This window comes from Xiphophorus hellerii, chromosome 16 (genome assembly GCF_003331165.1).
Source record: "Xiphophorus hellerii strain 12219 chromosome 16, Xiphophorus_hellerii-4.1, whole genome shotgun sequence".
In the NCBI taxonomy this organism is placed as follows: domain Eukaryota; kingdom Metazoa; phylum Chordata; class Actinopteri; order Cyprinodontiformes; family Poeciliidae; genus Xiphophorus; species Xiphophorus hellerii.
In genome coordinates, this window is record NC_045687.1 from 16,824,685 (window position 1) to 16,842,986 (window position 18,302).

At 36.1% G+C, this 18,302-nt stretch overlaps 1 protein-coding gene across 2 annotated transcripts in view; it reads right to left on the reverse strand.

Moving 5' to 3' along the window:
- Positions 1–18,302, reverse strand: part of mgat5b (alpha-1,6-mannosylglycoprotein 6-beta-N-acetylglucosaminyltransferase B) — a 71,832-nt gene that overhangs the window by 45,477 nt on the left and 8,053 nt on the right. For both annotated transcript variants that reach the window (XM_032587595.1, XM_032587594.1), the window contains 2 exons: positions 7,341–7,485; positions 4,549–4,658 (listed from right to left, as the gene is read on the reverse strand). In XM_032587595.1, the coding sequence (XP_032443486.1) occupies positions 4,549–4,658; positions 7,341–7,485 (255 nt within the window). The remainder of the gene's footprint in view (positions 1–4,548; positions 4,659–7,340; positions 7,486–18,302) is intronic.

An 18,302-nucleotide genomic window follows, 5' to 3' on the forward strand; every position in this document is an offset into this window, starting at 1 on the left:
GGAAACCCAATTTTATTGTGTAGTTCATTCATTTTTAATAGGGTTAACTCCATGGGCATTTCAAAACCTTTTGGTTTGCCTGCTTTATCAACACCATTATCAATTCTGATGTGGGGCTGAGATAAATGTCCTGTTGAATCCTCCAAAGATACTTTGTGATTCTGGCCAAATAGCTCAATTTGTATCCCCTCTGACCATAAAAACTTCTAACCAGAAGGTATTTGCCCATGTGTCTTTCCAATTTCATCACAACTGAGGACAAGGAGCTTGAAATTGCTTCAGGTTCTTTCTTATATTTTCACAAAGATGTTTTTTGACACATCGAGTGTGCTGATTTCACTCGATGTACTTTTTTTTTTTTTTTACATCAAATCACCACATCACCACAAATTAATTCAAATTATTGCAATTCAATAAAATTGCAATGTTTCAAATCCCCACTGTATTAACTTCAGGGCATTTTTTCACTGAAGTTAACTCCACTCAATCCAAGACTAATAAAATAAAAGTCTGTTGTGATTCAATTTACTGTCCTTTCAATGCAGATGAGTATAATCTCCACAGCTTCACTCAGTGTTATTGTATTGAAGCTCTTTTCCTCAGCATGCATAGTGAGAACTTCTTTTAATTGTAAAACCTCAAGTATGAAAACTCAACAAGTATGAAACTCAAGGAAGATTGGACATCTCTGTTGATTGTGACCGACTGTGAGACAGCGGCTTTAATGTCGGCCAGAAAAAAAAGGCTGAATTTTGCCTCAAAAAACTATGTATGTACAGTTTGTATGAATTTGCAGCATGAAATCTAAAGGGTTGAATCAGGGTCACCCAAGTCACTAAGACAAAGTCTTTGTTATGCTCATCAATATTGTCAACCTTAACCTAGTTGTTGGTGAAGTCTATCAGAATCTTTTCCATTGGAACTGATTTATTTGAAACTGACATTTTCAAATGTTCATGCAAAAACTAAGATTTAGACGACGCTTCTTCGCCACAGGTTTTATGATGAGTGGCATTTCAGGTCGTGTCAAGACAGGATGGTGACCAAGAAATGGAAATGCTGTTTTGACAACTGCGTTGATGTGCAAATGTAACGATAAAAAAAGTCGTCTTATTTGGAGGAATTTTCTGCTGTCACTTTCCTGGCAGCAATAAGGACTCACTCTATGAGTTTCTGCTCGACTCGAAATACACTAATTAACCAAGGTGGAGATTTGTCTCTCTTGTTTAGTGTTTTACGATGACGGCAAATACAGAGCAATAAAAGTTTCCAGATTTTATGTTTCAGCATCATAGTAAAATTAATTTCGACTTTGATTTGTTTTCTCATAAATACAGAGAATATTACCTTACAACACAACAACAAATCTTTACTCAAACCTGTTTTTTTCATATTTTATCTTCTGATGTGAAGATATTTTTTAGGTTCTACGTACACTTTTGTCATTTTTCTTCATTTCTTTTTCTGGCTCAACTTAGACTGTTTTTTAGATATTCATATTTCTCACCAAGCCAACAAGCCTGTAGGTTACTGCAGCAGTAAAACACAGTTTAAGTATGCTATTACGACATCAAAATGCTAGAAACCTGTTTTTGAGGCAATAGTCACTCACTAGTTTGGGATAGTTGCCCCAAAGTTTAAACTTTTTTTTTTGTCATCACAATATTTTTCTTTAAGTGTCCTAAGAGTCTTTTAGTCAATTCCCTGCCGGCTATTATGCTTTTAGTTCAATTTAATTCCTGTCTGGTTGATCTTCTTTAAAGAATATCTCTTTAATTCAAGCTAGTTAATGCTGTAATTGCACATAATGCACATCAAGCCAATAAAAGACTTTTGTGTTCACACTTTAAAAAAAATCTAAATAAAATAAGATGCAGTTTCTGTACATAAAGTGATAAGATATAAAAAGTGAATTGGAGAATGAACTGTAGTGGAGCAAGTGCTTTTGTGAAAGATTGGTGAGAGTACAGACTAGTGTGCAGCTTCTTCAGCTTAGCCGTGGAATTCATTTAAACAATAAAGCTGCAGAAACAAAGATTGATTGAGATGGGATAAATCGTGTTCAGCTTTTAGACTCCTAGCAAGAATCTGAACAGTGATATAGAGGAATATAGGTCAAGGGTCCCTACAGAGCTTTGTCTGGAAGTCTGTATCAAGATTCACAGCACACATAAGTTGACTGACATTATATAGAGTTATATTAGTTTACAGTGGCTTGCAAAAGCATTAAAATCTAATGAAACTTTTAATTTTTCACATTTTATTCACAAAAGTCAATGTAAGCTACTTGGACTTCAAGGGGTAGACCAACATTTCATGTGTATTTGTGGGAATTAAAGCATTGCAAGAACTTTTAACTGAATTGTTGCTTATTTGTGCCGTGTTCTGAAAACAGGTTCTACAAATATAAATGTTAAAAGTGGGGCATGCATTTGTATTCAGCCTCAAGAGCCAATCATTTATTGAATCACTTTCCTTTGCAACTAAAGCTGCAAGGTTTTGGTGTGGGGTGTCGGTGTCGGTATCCCTGATGATCCCCCAGAGCGCCACTAAATCCATTATCATCAAATGGAAAGAACATCGTAACACAACAAATCTGCCAACAGACCCACCAAAACATTCACATCGGGCGAGGACGGCATTAATCAGAGAGACAGCACAGAGACCAAAGGTAACCCTGAAGATGCTTTTGGTCAAATGAAACCAAAATCAAACCCTTCAGCCAATAAGAAAACTACTCTGTCTGGCACAAAATTAACACCCCTCATCACCCTAAAAACACCAGCAGGGACTTGGACACTGGTTTGAATTGAGGGGAGGATGGATTGTGCCAAATTCACGGATATTTTTGAGCAAAACCTGTTTAAGTCTGTCAGTCATCTGAGACTGGGAGGGTCACTTTCTAACAAGGTGGTTTAAAAGGGAAAACTTGTAAATACATTGGACTGGCCTAGTCAAATCTCAGACCTAAATCCAATTCAGAACCTGTGGTCAAACTGGTAGATTACTGTTCACCAGCGGAAACCACTTCAAACTTTGAGGAGTTGGAGCAGTTTTGCTTTGAGGAGTTTGAACTTTGTGTCATTTTGTTACATTTGTTGTTTGCTTAAACAGAAAATTAAGCAGTTTAAGCAAAGTTGTGAGCACGTTCTGAACATTAAATGATACAAACCCTTTAAAAATCATTTTATTTCCAGATTGTGATATGACGAGACAAAAAAAATGCCAAGAGGGGTGAATACTTTTGCAATCCACTGTACATGATCACAGCACACTTTTCAAAATAGAATACAATTTTATACAAAAGAAAAATAAATCCTCAAAAAGACATACTTTTGTGAGAATTTTGCATTAATATTGAAAGATCCAGAGTATTACACACTCTTTTAAAACTCCTCATCTGGAATAAGATTATTTCCAAGAATCATTAACCTTTAGAGGTAAAAAAAAAAAAAAAAGAAGAAGCTTGCAGCTTAATCACAGAAATAATTTAAGGTAAATTCAGGTGGCAACTTCCTGCTTTTGGTATCAATAAATGCATCATCAGCCATGAGGGAAAGCAGAGATAATTTGGAGAATTATTTCAGATAAGAAGCTCCCTTCCAGATTGACTAAGTATGTCCAAATACACATTCTTATTTTCTATACATAGTTCACATTAGAGTGAATCACCAAAATAAAATAAAACAAAACAAACTCCTCTCTTCTTTCCTGCCTCCTTATTCCTCTCTTCACATCCTCTTTCCCTACTTCTGTCGATGATTAAATCTATCCTTCCTCCCTCTCCCTGCCTTAACCCCTCACCTCCTCTCCCCGATTTTTCTTTTCTTGAAGCTCAGCACGAGTACATCTAATTAAGAAGCGGTTGCGGCTCCTCCGTCGGCTTCCTCCGAAGCCTTAAAACGGCACAATCACAGACATATACTTGCCTTTCAGTCCATCTGACTAGCACGATGACAGATTTCTCGTCACAAAAACTGGCACTTCATTTCTTTGTCAAAAAAACACAGCCAGGTTCACCCCCTGTTTTGTTTTAATGGCATCAGACACACAGAGAGAAATTATCTGACACTTTTTAATAACTCTGTGTGTCAAATTGTGCAGGGTGAGGATACAAAGGGGGGAATTAAATCATGAATTCAATCACGCTGTCTGATTTCTATTTTATGCACTATAAAGTAGCGGGGGCTACTTTATAGTGCTATTAATGAAAGTGAAATAACCCAGACCTGATTAACAAGATGGCTGTTCATCTTTGGGATCTGAAGGTGCTGCAGAAGGCAGTTTACTGTGCGATATGGCAGCAACGTTGCTGCGTGAATAGAAGATGTTCAGTAAATAATGACCATCATAGATGGTATAATCAACCGGCATGTACCCCGAGTATTCAAGCGCTCAGGTGAGATTGCTTAGCCTTAAAGCGCAGGCCCAGATTCAGAGCGGATGTGCTGCTGACTGACAGGTGTGTTTATCAGATGGGTCGTAGCTGTGTTTGATATTCTCTCTGTGTCCTCTGTATGTGCACCCATGCGTGTTTTAAAACTGTACCTCGGCTGTTGGCCACGCTGCGCTGCAGGATCTGCTCCACCCGCAGCGCCATGTCGGACATGTTCTGGGCTATGGCCTGGATCCGCTCCACCAGCCCCATCGGCTGAATCCTGATCGATGCGGTCACACATGGACACACAAAAGCACACGCGAAATTAAAAATTACACACACTTTCTTTACAGTCCGCTCTTGAAGTAAAGCCTACAGGGTCCACCCGTGTCCGGGTGTTTCGGTTCTGAAGGGGCAAAACAAATGAGGAAATGCCTACTATGAAGAACTTGACGCTTGAAATGTGGATCACTTGTTAATTTAGATAGTCGGGTAAATCGGAATTTTTAATTAGTTTCTTTGGAGGGAATGCGTCTGAAGACAATATGTTGCAAGCAAATATTAATTAATTTGACCTGACCACTGCAGCCTGAAATCTGCTGGCATATTAATCAGGAAGTGATTAATTAAGCCGAGAGCACAAACAGAATAGGTTTGGGTTTGAAATGTGACTCATGCTGCTGCCTTATACTAAAACCTCAGATCATAATCTGTAACATCTTTAAAGGCACAATGCAGAAAAAACTAAACGTTGTTTAGGGCTGACATGTTTTTTTTTATCAATAATGAATGCCAAATTGGTATTTTATTTTATTTTTGTTTTAGCTAATTAAAAATAGAAATATGAGCATTTCATTCAGGCTGTAAGTCAATGAGTAGGAGCAAGATAGATTTTTAGCAGATAACAGGAAGCAAGGGTTAAGGGAAACTAAATGTAAATCCTCTTTATGCTTTTATGCCAACAGCCTTTTTTTATGGAAACATGTTGCATTTTGGAAATGTTGGTAAACCATTGGAAGTCTTGAAGTCAAGATACAGATCTAGATTATCTTAGAAAACTCACTGCTTTGGAGCAACATTAAAGTCAGAGAGGATGGAGCGAGTATGAGGCAGCAGCCACAGCTCTTTTATAAAAGCTAAGCTGGGAGGAGCAGAAATTCAGCTGGTCAGCTATGTGCAAACTCAAACTAATGGACTAATTTAACAATAAATCAGGTTTGGAAATAAACTGTTTTATTTGTGTTCTGCTGCTGCTGAATCATGACAATTAACACGACAAATTTTGTTTTTTTCCACTTACTCTTAAGGACCTAAGCCAAGCAAAATAAATAAGTAAATGAAAAGACTTGAAATTAACTTGCTTCTTTTCCACTCTGTTGGTCGTTTGCTGTAGAAATGAACAAATATATTTCTTACAGTCAAAAATACACAACAGAAAACTGACTAGTCAAGTTTTACTCATCACTCATTTTTGAAGTATGCTCACATTTTGGGGGGAAAAAATGCACATTTACGTTTATGTATAATAGCTATTTAATGCATAACTGCACAATCCCAAAGCACAAGTGTTATTCATACACAGTCTGGACATCAAGCCGAAGCAAAACTTCTTTTTTTATAATCAACTAACTTGATATTGCAACAGGTCAGCACAGGTTAATGACCAGCTATATAACTGTGGAACTGAACAGCCAGGCAGTCTTCCATTGGAGATCACGTCTGTCCAACAGGGTAGCTTTTGGAGAGCAGAGGAGAATCTTAATTAGTTTTTTTTTAAAGTGAGCAAAGTTTTCCCATCTCTAATCTAACGGATCAAACCGACTCTGTGCCATAAACAATGATTTATTTTCCCCACCAAAGGTATTTGGCCTTTGTCACTGTAACATTTCCAGTTTAGTCCCTGAGAGGCCAATTAAACTGCAAGATGCATGTGGCTGAGAGGATATCTGCAGGGCAAACTGCAAAGAAAATTATACAGTGGGTGTAAAAATCATTGTGGGGAGAGAAGTACTATAAAAAAAAAGAAAAAAAAAAGCAGAGGTTGAGGTCAGGTGAGGTAATGCCATTTTTCAGTCCACACTCAGCAGCAGTTACCACACCTGAAACTGCCACATCAGTTACTGCAATATCTCTTCGTACATTATTTGTTGTGTTAATGTGTCAGGAGGCTCATGATGGTTCATTTCATGCCTGTGAAGAACAAGGTGAAAGTCTTCAGAGGAGAAATTAATCACTGAAGTGGAGGGAAAAAAAGCAACATAAGAAGAAACAAGAAAAAACTGCAAAGTGAAAATAAATGTCAGTTGTAACCTCTTAGGGATGTGAGGAGGTAAAAAAATAACTGTGAAAACTGCAGCTACACATGATGCTTTCATCTCTGTACATACTAGTGTTTGCATGACTGCATTAGCTAGGAGTTACAGGAAGGTAAACGGATGTAGAAGTTTAAAATCCTCCTGATCCATTGCTTCAAACATTTATTAATTAATCTTGTTTATTGCTTTTGGCATTGTGGAAACTCTTTTACCAGACAGCAAATGAAGTGACTCTGTTTAACAGTTTTTAGTATTGATGATGCTGAGGATGTTGCTTTAATATTGGTTATTTATAACCAACCGGATCAAAGTTGCTTCAGCAAAGAGTCAGATGGTGCTTGTGCTTTTGCAGACTGTCAATATTTTATGAAGACATTAAGGTGCAAATATATGATTGGAAATTATGCAATATTTTGTAAACAAGGAAGGGCGTTAGTTCTGCATCTATTCACAGCATCCACCTCTGATAAAGTGTCTTCCTATTACTAACAGGCCAACTAAGTTTGCCTTTTGATTTGACTTTAAACATATTTGTTTTCACGTTTAAAAGACGTTTGGAAATCTTCAGTTTCACTGTAAGTTGTAAAGTACATACCCCCTATTTCACTATTGCTAACGGCAGCGTGTGTGTCTGTGTTGTACCTCACCTGTCCAAGGCCAAACTGAGTTCATCCAGCCTGTGGGTGTCAGTGGCGTTCCCCAACTTTGACAACGCATCCATCCTTTTCATAATCATCTCCAGCATGTCGCTGATTTTCCTCAAAACCCCTCGAGATTCTTGGCCACTGAGAACTGAAACAAGATGCAATAAAATGGAAAAATGTTCACAATTAATACAGAAAGCAATTCAAAATGATGATTAAAAAAACACACACACACAAAACATAATAATCGGTAAATTTTTTGGTATGTACATTGTACACACATTTTTCACAAGTCAGCTCAATTTAGTTTATTTGTGTGCAATGGCACTTTATTTTGAAATAAACAAGTATAATTCAAATTCAGTTTAAATGACAGCAGTACATTTAGTCTACGTTCAATATGATCTAGATATAATGCAAAGCCATGAAATTAATTTTAGGATATGATAAAAAGCCAAGTTGTGAGAAGTTATCTAAAGAGGTGAAAACACCAGGGAGCATTAGTTTTTCACTTTGATCCCACGTCCTGAGAAAATGAACGAAACAGCGGAAAGCAGTTTAACAGGATGAAATCTCCACCAGAACCAGGCTCTGCAAGAGCCTCCATCTGCCTCAAAGCAGCCACAGGTTGGGAGGACATAAAATCTGAAAACCACAGATATTACTGGTAACTGTATCTGGTAATCAATCTATATGGAGCCATACATTGACATAAACCCTAAATGTGAATAGGCAGCCATCACGGTATACTCCTGCTTTTATGCCTATAGCAGTATATAACTAAGGCACTGATCACTCAAGCAAGCTTGATCAAAGACTAAAGTATAAGCCAAACGTAAAAAGTTTAATGTCTGCCTCTCTGATTGAAACTGGAAGCTGGATTCACAAAAGTCGAGCCTCGTGATTGAAGAACCTGCCTTGGAGCTTAGTCATTAAGAGCTGCATATGAGAGAAGAAGAATGTTATACTCTATTCTGAATTTAACAGAAATGCAATAAGGAGAAAAAGTTTTAAATAAATAAATCTTAGCAGAAGGTCTATTGTTGAGATTTAATCATATTATGAAAATAAAGGTCTAAGAAATATTAGTCCGTCCTACAAGTTCTAAATATATACATCCGCATACAGGAAGCATTAACAACGCTTAACTTTATCCCCATTTTATCTGACAAATTGTTAAATATGCCTCTTTCCTAATACACACAAATACCCATTATAACAATTTGAACATAAAAACAGACAAAGATTGTATCAATTTAAATTTAAGCAACCAAATATACCAAGGGGAGATGAGAGATCAAATATTCTAACTAGAATAATACCAAAAGGTTGTTGACTAAATTTTCTGTTTTGCAACTTAAGTGACATTTTTCTAGTTTATACAATGGTCTGTCTTTTTATTTTAACTTCTAGTTCAAGTTTTCGCCCATTAAAAATGTTTTAGACACTAAAATTGTTGCATGTCTTGCTATGGCATGGGAGACTCACTGAAAGCCCCAAATTAACCTGACATTTCTACTTATTATTTTGATTTGATTATTCAAATTTTAATATATCTTTTGTTCCCAAACCACAACAAAAACAAGTCCACATTTTAAATAAATCATTTTCAGATGTTAATTTGCCACGGTTTACCTTTATAAAGTCCATTTTTCAATTATCCGTCTCCCTCATTACCAAACCAAGCATAACGCTGGGAGCGGATGTGCCAGCAAAACAAACGAATCTGAAAATGATTCTGACAATAAGAGATATTCCATCCTCTCTGTCCCAAATTAATAATGACCAGGCCGGAGGTAAACCTACAGTAAACACTCTCTCCATAAACAAGCCCGGAGGCACAAATAATAACATCAAAGCCGCTCCTTTCGCTGCATCATTACTGAGTCAAGGTTCTGACCCTATTTTCTTTTGTTCACTGAGCTCAGTGCGGCGCTGAGCACAATTAAAGACACATCTGATTCTGTTGTTGCTATGACAGAGAGCAATACAAGATATACACAGATACACAGACATAAAAGAAAACAGGAAAGATTAGCAACAGGTGGGATAAATTATCTGAAACATTTCTGAAGTAATCTGATAAAGTCTAAACTAAAAGTGGAAGACTCTGAGGTTTAATGGTCTCTGGCATGAATGGTCTCTTCTATCACCTGAAGAACATTTCCAGGATTAAAGGACTAATGTCTCAGCCAGATCTAGAGAAACTCGTCCATGCGTTTATCTTCAGTCGTATTGATTATTGCAACAGCGTCTTCACAGGTCTGTCCAACAAATCAATCAAACAGCTGCAGCTGATCCAGAATGCTGCTGCTCGCGTTCTCACTAAAACCAGGAAGATAGAGCACATAACACCAGTTTTAAAGTCCCTCCACTGGCTCCCTGTAGCTCAAAGAATAGACTTTAAAATACTGTTGTTAGTTTACAAATCACTGAACGGCTTAGCACCACAATACATTAAAGATCTGCTGTTGTTGTATCAACCTTCCAGACCTCTCAGGTCTTCCGGTTCTGGTTCTGCTCTGCATCCCCAGAACCAGAACCAAACGAGGAGGAGCAGCTTTCAGCATCTATGCACCACAAATTTGGAACAAACTCCCAGAAAACTGTAAAACAGCTGAAACACTGACTTCCTTTAAATCTCAACTAAAAACCCACCTGTTTAGGATTGTATTTGAAATGTAATCAATTACAAATTTATTGATGGAACTTGACTTAATGATTGATTCTATCTTGCATTGTGTTTGTAATGATGTAAAGCACTTTGAAATGCCTTGCTGCTGAAATGTGCTATACAAATAAAATTTGATTGATTGATTGATTGGAAATAAGTTTGAATATTTTTCATCAAATTGATTTAATTGAAAAAGATTTAATTAGCTTATATGCTACCATTAACCCGCTATTAATTTTCAGGCTACTAGCTAATTAAAATACAGAACATCCCGTATTTGACAGTCAAATTTTGCAACACATTTTTAAATCAATACGTTGGCAAAGAGTCAGGAAAAAACACAAAACTTAAGACGGTTATTCCAAAACACACAAAGATTGCTTAAATTAATCTTTCTTTAAAATCTCAGCTGTTTGAGGCTGGAACTGTTCTGCTTTGTAACGAGGGAGCAGAATACAATGCAATGTTTTCAATACCGCTCATTTAAATCTGATACATGAGCATTTATCTAATGCATAAAATAAAACATAGTCCCTGTGGAAATAAAATAAAACATTATTATGGTGCATTATTCATACCAGTCTGAACTATTTCTCTTCCTTTTATGTTAATCAAATATGAGAAAGCAACATTTTTAACACCGAGTGGGTGAATTTTTAATAGATTGATAACACAATGGTGGAAATTCAGATAGTTTGCATATTTCTAAAACTGTGACAAAAATGTGAAAATACTTTTGTTAAAACCTTTGCTCACATCAGATTTCAAATCAATCCCCCTTTTCATACCTACGTTTCACAGCTACACATTGATATTTTATCCATTTCTATTTCAATTTCACTCCTGTAAACAAGCCACTTCATATCCATGGGGAATAGAATGCTCAAATGTAATTAATTGTGTAATATTTACCGAAAATTTGGTGGGGTAAGCCATTTTCATTTATTTTAATCCAGGTGTGTTAAGCTAAATAGTTATGAAACTGCTTAAAACATGACCCTTGATTAAACCAAAAACAGGTAGCAAAAGTAGTGAGTGGTCAACAAAAATTCAGAGAAACTGTTGGCGCTGCCAGGATCTCAACAATACATAATGCAATATGTGGGACTTGAGTAAACCTCTGGTCTGAGATTTTGAGGAGAAAAAAAACAGAAACAAATAACAGCCTCATATTGTTTCTAAAAACAGAGTGAATACGAAGCCCAACTTTTGAACGCTCCCTCATCAATTGCATTAGGTTGCAGAAACTGCAGTGTCTGCAGACTCACTTTCTTTGTCAGACCTCGTTTATCATCGGCCGAGCAAAAGTCACCTTTCTCCGGAAAGCAGAAATTGTATTAAATCACCAGTAAATAAAATCAGGAGAGAAAGAGAGAGAGAGGAACACGCCTCTCTGCGATAGAAACGTGTGTGTTTGAGAGTTTTAATAAAGGCGGTGAGCTCAGTATCATGACGGATATTTACAAAGAATATTGCAATGATCTTAGGACACTCGAATATTCCACGGATTTTCTTGGATTTGTTTTGCCTGTGTCTTCTTTTAAAGCTCTGTTCTATGTGGTAGCTTCAGTGTTTTAAATTATTCAGCAGTTGACAACAAATCTTCATTCCATGGCCAGAGAGAAAGCCTAAACGTATTCAGTTAAAAAAAAAAAAACAGAAAAAAAACAAATTTAGCAGAATGAAGATTTGAGGGGAAAGAAGGAGACCATTTCAAAATGAGAGAGGGGTAGAAAAAATATTTTATTCTCAGACGTTCTTAGCCAACAAGAGAGCATTCTTGATATCAAATTATATAAACAACCTTTACACCAAAATTTACAAAATTAAATGTAATAAAATCTTCTTGTGGACAATTTGAAATCCACGAGTAGCAGCAAGCCGTGGTGGTTAAAATCAGTAAAGTCTTTCTGAAAGCCCATTACCAATTGCACAACCCGCCACTGTAAATCACACTGTGCAACACACACTGTAGGACCAAACCTGTTATAATCTTCCATCGTCATGTTTGGCTTCTCTCTGGATATGAAAATCAGCTGATAGTTTTAAAATCTTGCTGTGTGAGCCAGGCATAACGTTTAGAAAAAAGCGCAACTCGAAGAGTAGCTTTACTGGACCCATACTTTTTACTTTTACTGGAGTCATTTTATTTTGAATTAAAGAAACTCTTACTTGAAAACTATTTCAATATTCATTTCTTCCTATTTTGATGTTACGTGAAGTGCGTTTCTATTTTATCATTTGAAAATAGCTGAAATTTCACAATACCTTATATTTTTGCTTGTTCGTTTACAAAATTTCTTTAAAAAAAAATAAATCAGACAATACCAGCAGCTTCTTTACACCTAAAAGGGCGATGTTTATGCTTCCAATGAACAGTTTATCAGATCCTTCTTTATGTCAGCTGTCCCAAGATAATGAGAATATTCTCTTCTTTTGTCAGTGATTTGAAGCTGATGCTGAAAGATTATCACATAAAACCATCCCCGTGTCGTCCCTCATTTCTCTGGTTAATAAGTTGATTTAGAAGACACTAATCTCCCCTAACGATTCAATTTCTGAAGTACTGCAGCTTAGTCAATATCACAAATATATTTCAATTAGATAACCATCTGTACATTAACTGGTATTCTCAACAAGTCATCTAGCTGACATTAAAACTGTAATTTTCTTCTGATTTCAGTCACGTTTATCAATATTCGTTTTTATCCCTCTCAAGCATCCAGTTCCTTCACTGCTGTATTTATTTTTACTCAAACATTTGTTCCCTATTAGGCTTTTAGGCTTGTCCTCCGGGCATTTCTATAAACCTTTCAGCTGAGTCTACAAAGTGTTCCCATGTCTGGGGACTTTTAATGAGTCAGGTCCAATCCAAACCAAGAGTCGCGCCAGTAAAAGATGGCTCTGTTTACGTTTTCTTCATGCTTCTCACAACCTAATTCAAGATCGGTATAACAATTTTTAAAAAAAAACTTTTAAATTCAGTGATTTTTTTCCCCCCACTATTGAAATATGCAAAGAGTCAGAAACTGAAAGTATTTTATATTGAGGGCAAATTAAAGACAACTTAAGTTCTGGTTGCAATCAGTGGCAAGCGTTAAATTCTGAGTAAATGCAACTAAAGAAATGTGGGGGCGGAGGGGAGGAATGAAACTGAATTTCTAATGCTGTAAAGAAAAATTAAAAGAAATAAATAAAAACAGAACAACTTTGACCAATGTTGTTATTTAGCTGAATTAATCAACAGCAGCAAAAACAATGTCTCTACGTATATTGTACAGATATCAAATTGTCATTATGTCTGGCTTACAGGGCTTTTTCATTCATTTTAAGTCTAGTTTTCATACCTTATCATGGCAGAAAAAGGACAGGTGGAAACTAGACCTATTGATAGTGCATCATCTTTTTGGTGCCACTGAATCTTCATTGAAAATCTTTATTAAGGATAAAGACAAAGAAAAGGAAACAAGTTTGCCCATAAAGTGGGCAAGATTTATAAAATACAGTATTTGAAGAGAGTAGTTGTCTCTACCTCGGGTTCTTAAATGAAGAGACATTTTATACCTAGTGGTCTGGTAGACCTGGTGTGATTGTTCAATTCGCATTCCCATATTTGGCTTTTGAATGGCATATTCCCCTCCATGCCAGAGGTGGCGCTGAGAATACCAGTAATCCGTCTAGTTCTTAATTAAAAATAAACTAGTCATTTTCTTCTCCTCTACTTCTGCTACTAATTCTAAGCAAATCAGAGATTTTTTTTTTGAAGATTTTTTTAAGAGTACTGTAAAATGCTACTACTTTATTGTACTCAGTTTTCACAAGAATAAGGTTGAAAAGTTTATTTCCCTGTAAGCTCTTCAACCATGAGTCACTTCTAACACCGCTCTTTCTCCAATGATGTTTACTTTGCTTGTGTCACACACAGTGCCCTCCTTTAAACTGCAACAGTGTGAATTTACATTCACACCTCCCCGCATGGAACCGGACTTTCTGAGCAAGCAAGCCAGAGTTCAGTGCAACAGAGCTGGTGAGAATGCAACCTAAATCAATAACCACTTTCTCAAAATCCTTCTCCTGCATTGCTTTTCTCTGATATTCCAGCTGCTGCCGAGACATATTTCTTCCTAGTGTCTTAGCTAAAAAACAAACAGATTGTGTTATATGGCATCTCTATTTCGACTTCTCTTTAAACTACCCCATATTTATCAGTAGTTAGAGGGAACTCTATCATAATTTTGATATTAGTGGCTTGTAGTGGCATACCCTATGGTTATCTCAGAACATCATTTTGACATTCATGATAAGTCAGACATGATGAAAAGTGAGACTTTCAGCTGCTTCCATTTACCGTCACTTCGTGGGGCACCACATAAAGTAGGAAATTCTGGTCACACAGTTGGGAGGAGAAAAATGGTACCCAAAGTGACGAATTACAAGTAAACTGGCCTTACCAAAGCCTGATTTTAGTTAAATTAATACACCTATGTGATGTATTAAAAAAAGATTTTAAATCGACTATTGTCACTTGTAGACAACACTGGTTTCTCTTTTGACATTAAGAGCCTTTTTCTGGCTGTGTGATTCAAAGGTTTGATTTAAATGTCTGAAACAAAACATAAATAAAATATGTTTCTTTGAAAATTGTCAAAGGCTTGGCTGAAAATAAGTGGAAAAAGTAAAGCGCAGACAGAGTCTTTGAAAGACCTTCAGAGAGCCTTCAGTACTATTGATCAAGAGAACATCAAGATTGCAAGAAAGTATTTTTTTTCCTCCAAGAAGCCAGACTCCGAAATCAGAGATGGCGAGAGACTTTTGCACAGTAATGTTGCAACATAGACATGCCTTTCAAGTTGATTGCTGCTGTATAGTACTGTATATCTCGTTGCATTAATATTTAACAGTTCATTCTACAGCTTCTCATTAACGCTGCTTAAAGCTGAATAAATCCTGTCAAGCCTGATGTGGACTCAGGCTGGCTATATTTCTGAGATGTGGCCAGTTCTCTGCACGTCATGTCAGCAATAGATAGCAAAAAAAAACAAAAAATACATTTCTTTCTGCACAGAAATTTGATTTAAAAAAAAGATCCTCCCTGACAATTCAAGTTTTCATTGCAGACACCAGATTGGGCCTGAGTAACTCATCTCTTTGGCACATGTAAGAGATATTTAATGGATCTAGAGGCTGTGGAAGCAGAAAACGTATCCTGTAAATGGCTCAAACTTCTTGTTACACCTGACAGAATGGGAAAGTAGGAATCACCTGCACAGTTTTTATACAGGTTTCTCTCCTGCAACAGTGCCTATATAAATAGTATTCACCTCTTGGATTTTTCACCCTTTTTTATTGCTTTAAAAATCATGTCTGACTGACAAAAGAATAAAAATAAAAATCATGGTCAGCATAATGTCTCTTTTTGACAAATAAATCCTTTGTCGTCAAACTGAAAACTAGTTTCTTACAAATAAATAAACACACTTGACACAAAAAAACTCAGTTTTTGTCTCATCAGACCAAAGAACTTTCTTCCACTTAACAAAACTCCAGTTTTGACTGCAACAGTTGTATGCAGAGTCTCTTCCATCTCCACTGCTGAAGCTTGCAACTCCTTCGGCGTAGTCATGGTGACTTGGTGGCCTCTCTCACTAATCTCCTTTTTGCACAGTCTCTCGGTTTGTGAGGCTGACATGACCCAGGCAGATTAACACATGTGCCACATTCCCTCCATTTATTGGTTATGGATTTAACTGGATTCCTGCGAATGTTCAGCGGCTTAGAAATATTTGTTTGCATCCAACCAATGACTTAAACCTTTTAAAAACTTTTGTCTGATTTGCTTGGAGCGTTCTCTTGCCTTCACACTGGTACCCAGGACTATTTGCAAAGAGTTATTTGCACCAATTGGATGGACCTCTGTTGAATTAGGTCAGTGTCTTTATGTGGGTTGGATAGTTATGCAATCACTTATTTCACCCTTAAAGTTTTTACTTAATTGTCTCTATTTTGAAGAAAACAGTTTTGAGTTTGATATTAACAATATTTTTTTGTAATTTTCTTTTTGTCATCACCACCACATTTTGTTGATCATGACTTGTAGAATCAAAATGGGGGAAACACATTTTCCCCCTTGGAAAAACATCCAAGGGGGAAAATACTTTTTATAGGCACTGCATATTGCATTTTGGCTTAGTTTACCACTGAAGGAAACACAGCAGAGCAGAAATATCTGCTGTGTTTTACAGCACAAACACTAAACAGTTTGCTACATGTAAACTCTGATCTGAGTTTACTGCAAAATGTTCATTTTGCAGTGTCAACTGTAAAGTGTGTGCAGTTTTCTGTCCAGGATACTGGAAGTTGGTCTGACCACTGGTCAGTAACTTGCCTGTGACACATTTTGGTTTGTTTCTGTTTAAATATAATATTGATTAGTTATTTGATGTAAGAGGGACATTTTAGTCTTTAGGGTAATTTTTTACACATACTGAAAATTTTAAGAGTGAGATAAAAGTAATTTCCTCAAAGATTTTTTTTGTTTTCATCTTTTGATTTTTTTTTTTAGACTAAACACTTTCTACATGATTAAGACAATCCAAGTAAACAGAAAAGTGGGGTTTTTGAAATCATTTAATTCAGTAAAAGGAGAAAAAGTTGTCAAAAACTAACTTACAAAAAGTAATTGCTCTCCTAAACCTACTAATTGTTGTTTTTTTAACCCTTGACAGCAACAACTGCTTACTTATTTTCTAATGTCAGTGATTTTTAAAATACAGTAGCCTTAAACACAACTAAAGCTCAAAAGATACTTTTGCAGTTGATCCAAAATACAAAACTATAAGAATGTCTTAAATCACACTCATAGTAACTAGCTAAAAGCAATCCCCATAATGACTCTTCTCTGGTTTCTTTACATTAAATGAAAGCCAAATGTTTAAGAAGTGTCTCTTCTTCAGTGTTGAAATGTGGAATAAGAGATCTATTGAAAATCTGGGACAAAATCTCAGTTTGTGAGATGAGAAAGAAGAGATAAAAAATGCTGTGCAAAAAGAGCAACACTTTGTTACGCCATCTTAGCAGGAGATTGCATTTATGAGATGTGTCACCAAGACAACCAATATGTGTCATAACTATGTGAAAAAGAACTGCTGGGAAAATATATATATCATTTCTAACTATAGACAAATGTGTTGTTGACATCCATCCAAAAAAAACGACTAAAATTTTATCCTAATTACATAATGTTTCATATAGATAAAAATCAAGCTTTTCTAGGCAGATCCAAGTTTTCTTATTTAGATGAGGCTTGTTCTGCAAATTTTGATTTTTACCAATTCTGATTTATTTCATTCTAAGGGATATAAAACAGAGAGAAAAGTGCTGCAGGTTCTTTGATAGAGCCGTTTTAGTTCCAACAGAAAAGTAATGAATTTCAAGGTAACACAAATGTATGCCTAAAAGCCCAGCCAAGTTCAAAGTGCAACAAGGCAGTTCAACGTGCTTCACATCACAAAAACATCATACAGCCACCAATTACAAAAGCTAAAGTCAGGCTTACACTCTACTTGAAAAATAGCAAACCTTCTCCTATTTTTGATAATCAACATAAGAAACAACTGTCTCCTATTTCCCTACTTAAAAGTTCTTTGTGGCTCTTTGAAACAAACTTTTGATACATCATGTTTGTTCTAATGTGAAAGCATAAAAACAAGTGCAAAACCTGCTCCTTGCAGGGTCACTTGTCTGACCCATTGGAAACATCTGAAAAATAGCACTGCAAAAATCCAGAAGAATGAGATTCACTGCTCCATAAAATATATCTGAACACCTAAAGAATAATAATTATTTTCACCACAGGTCATCTACGAAAGATTTGTTAAATATTTTATGTCATGTAGCCATTTCAAATGGACCTTACATTTCATAATATCTCTGCTTCATAGAAAGTTGCTAAATCCTCTACCAGGGATGACACGTTTAAGTTTTAATAGAGTACAGTTTTACCAACTTTGTCAAAAAAAGGGTTTTTAAAAATGTATCCATCAAATATTAGATAATTGTGATACATTATTCAACTAAGATGAAATAAAATATTTTACATGTCCCCTGCTTTTTAAATTTAATGTGCCGAAAACCACTGACAAATACCAAAGCCCGAACACAGTTGGTCACAGTCCAAAAGAGGCAATTACATTACTTTAGCCAATTTGTAGAAAGTCCTAATCAATGCAGCCGTGCTTAATTTTCTATCACTTCCCTGTGGCCAAAACAAATTAACCGATACAGCATCCACA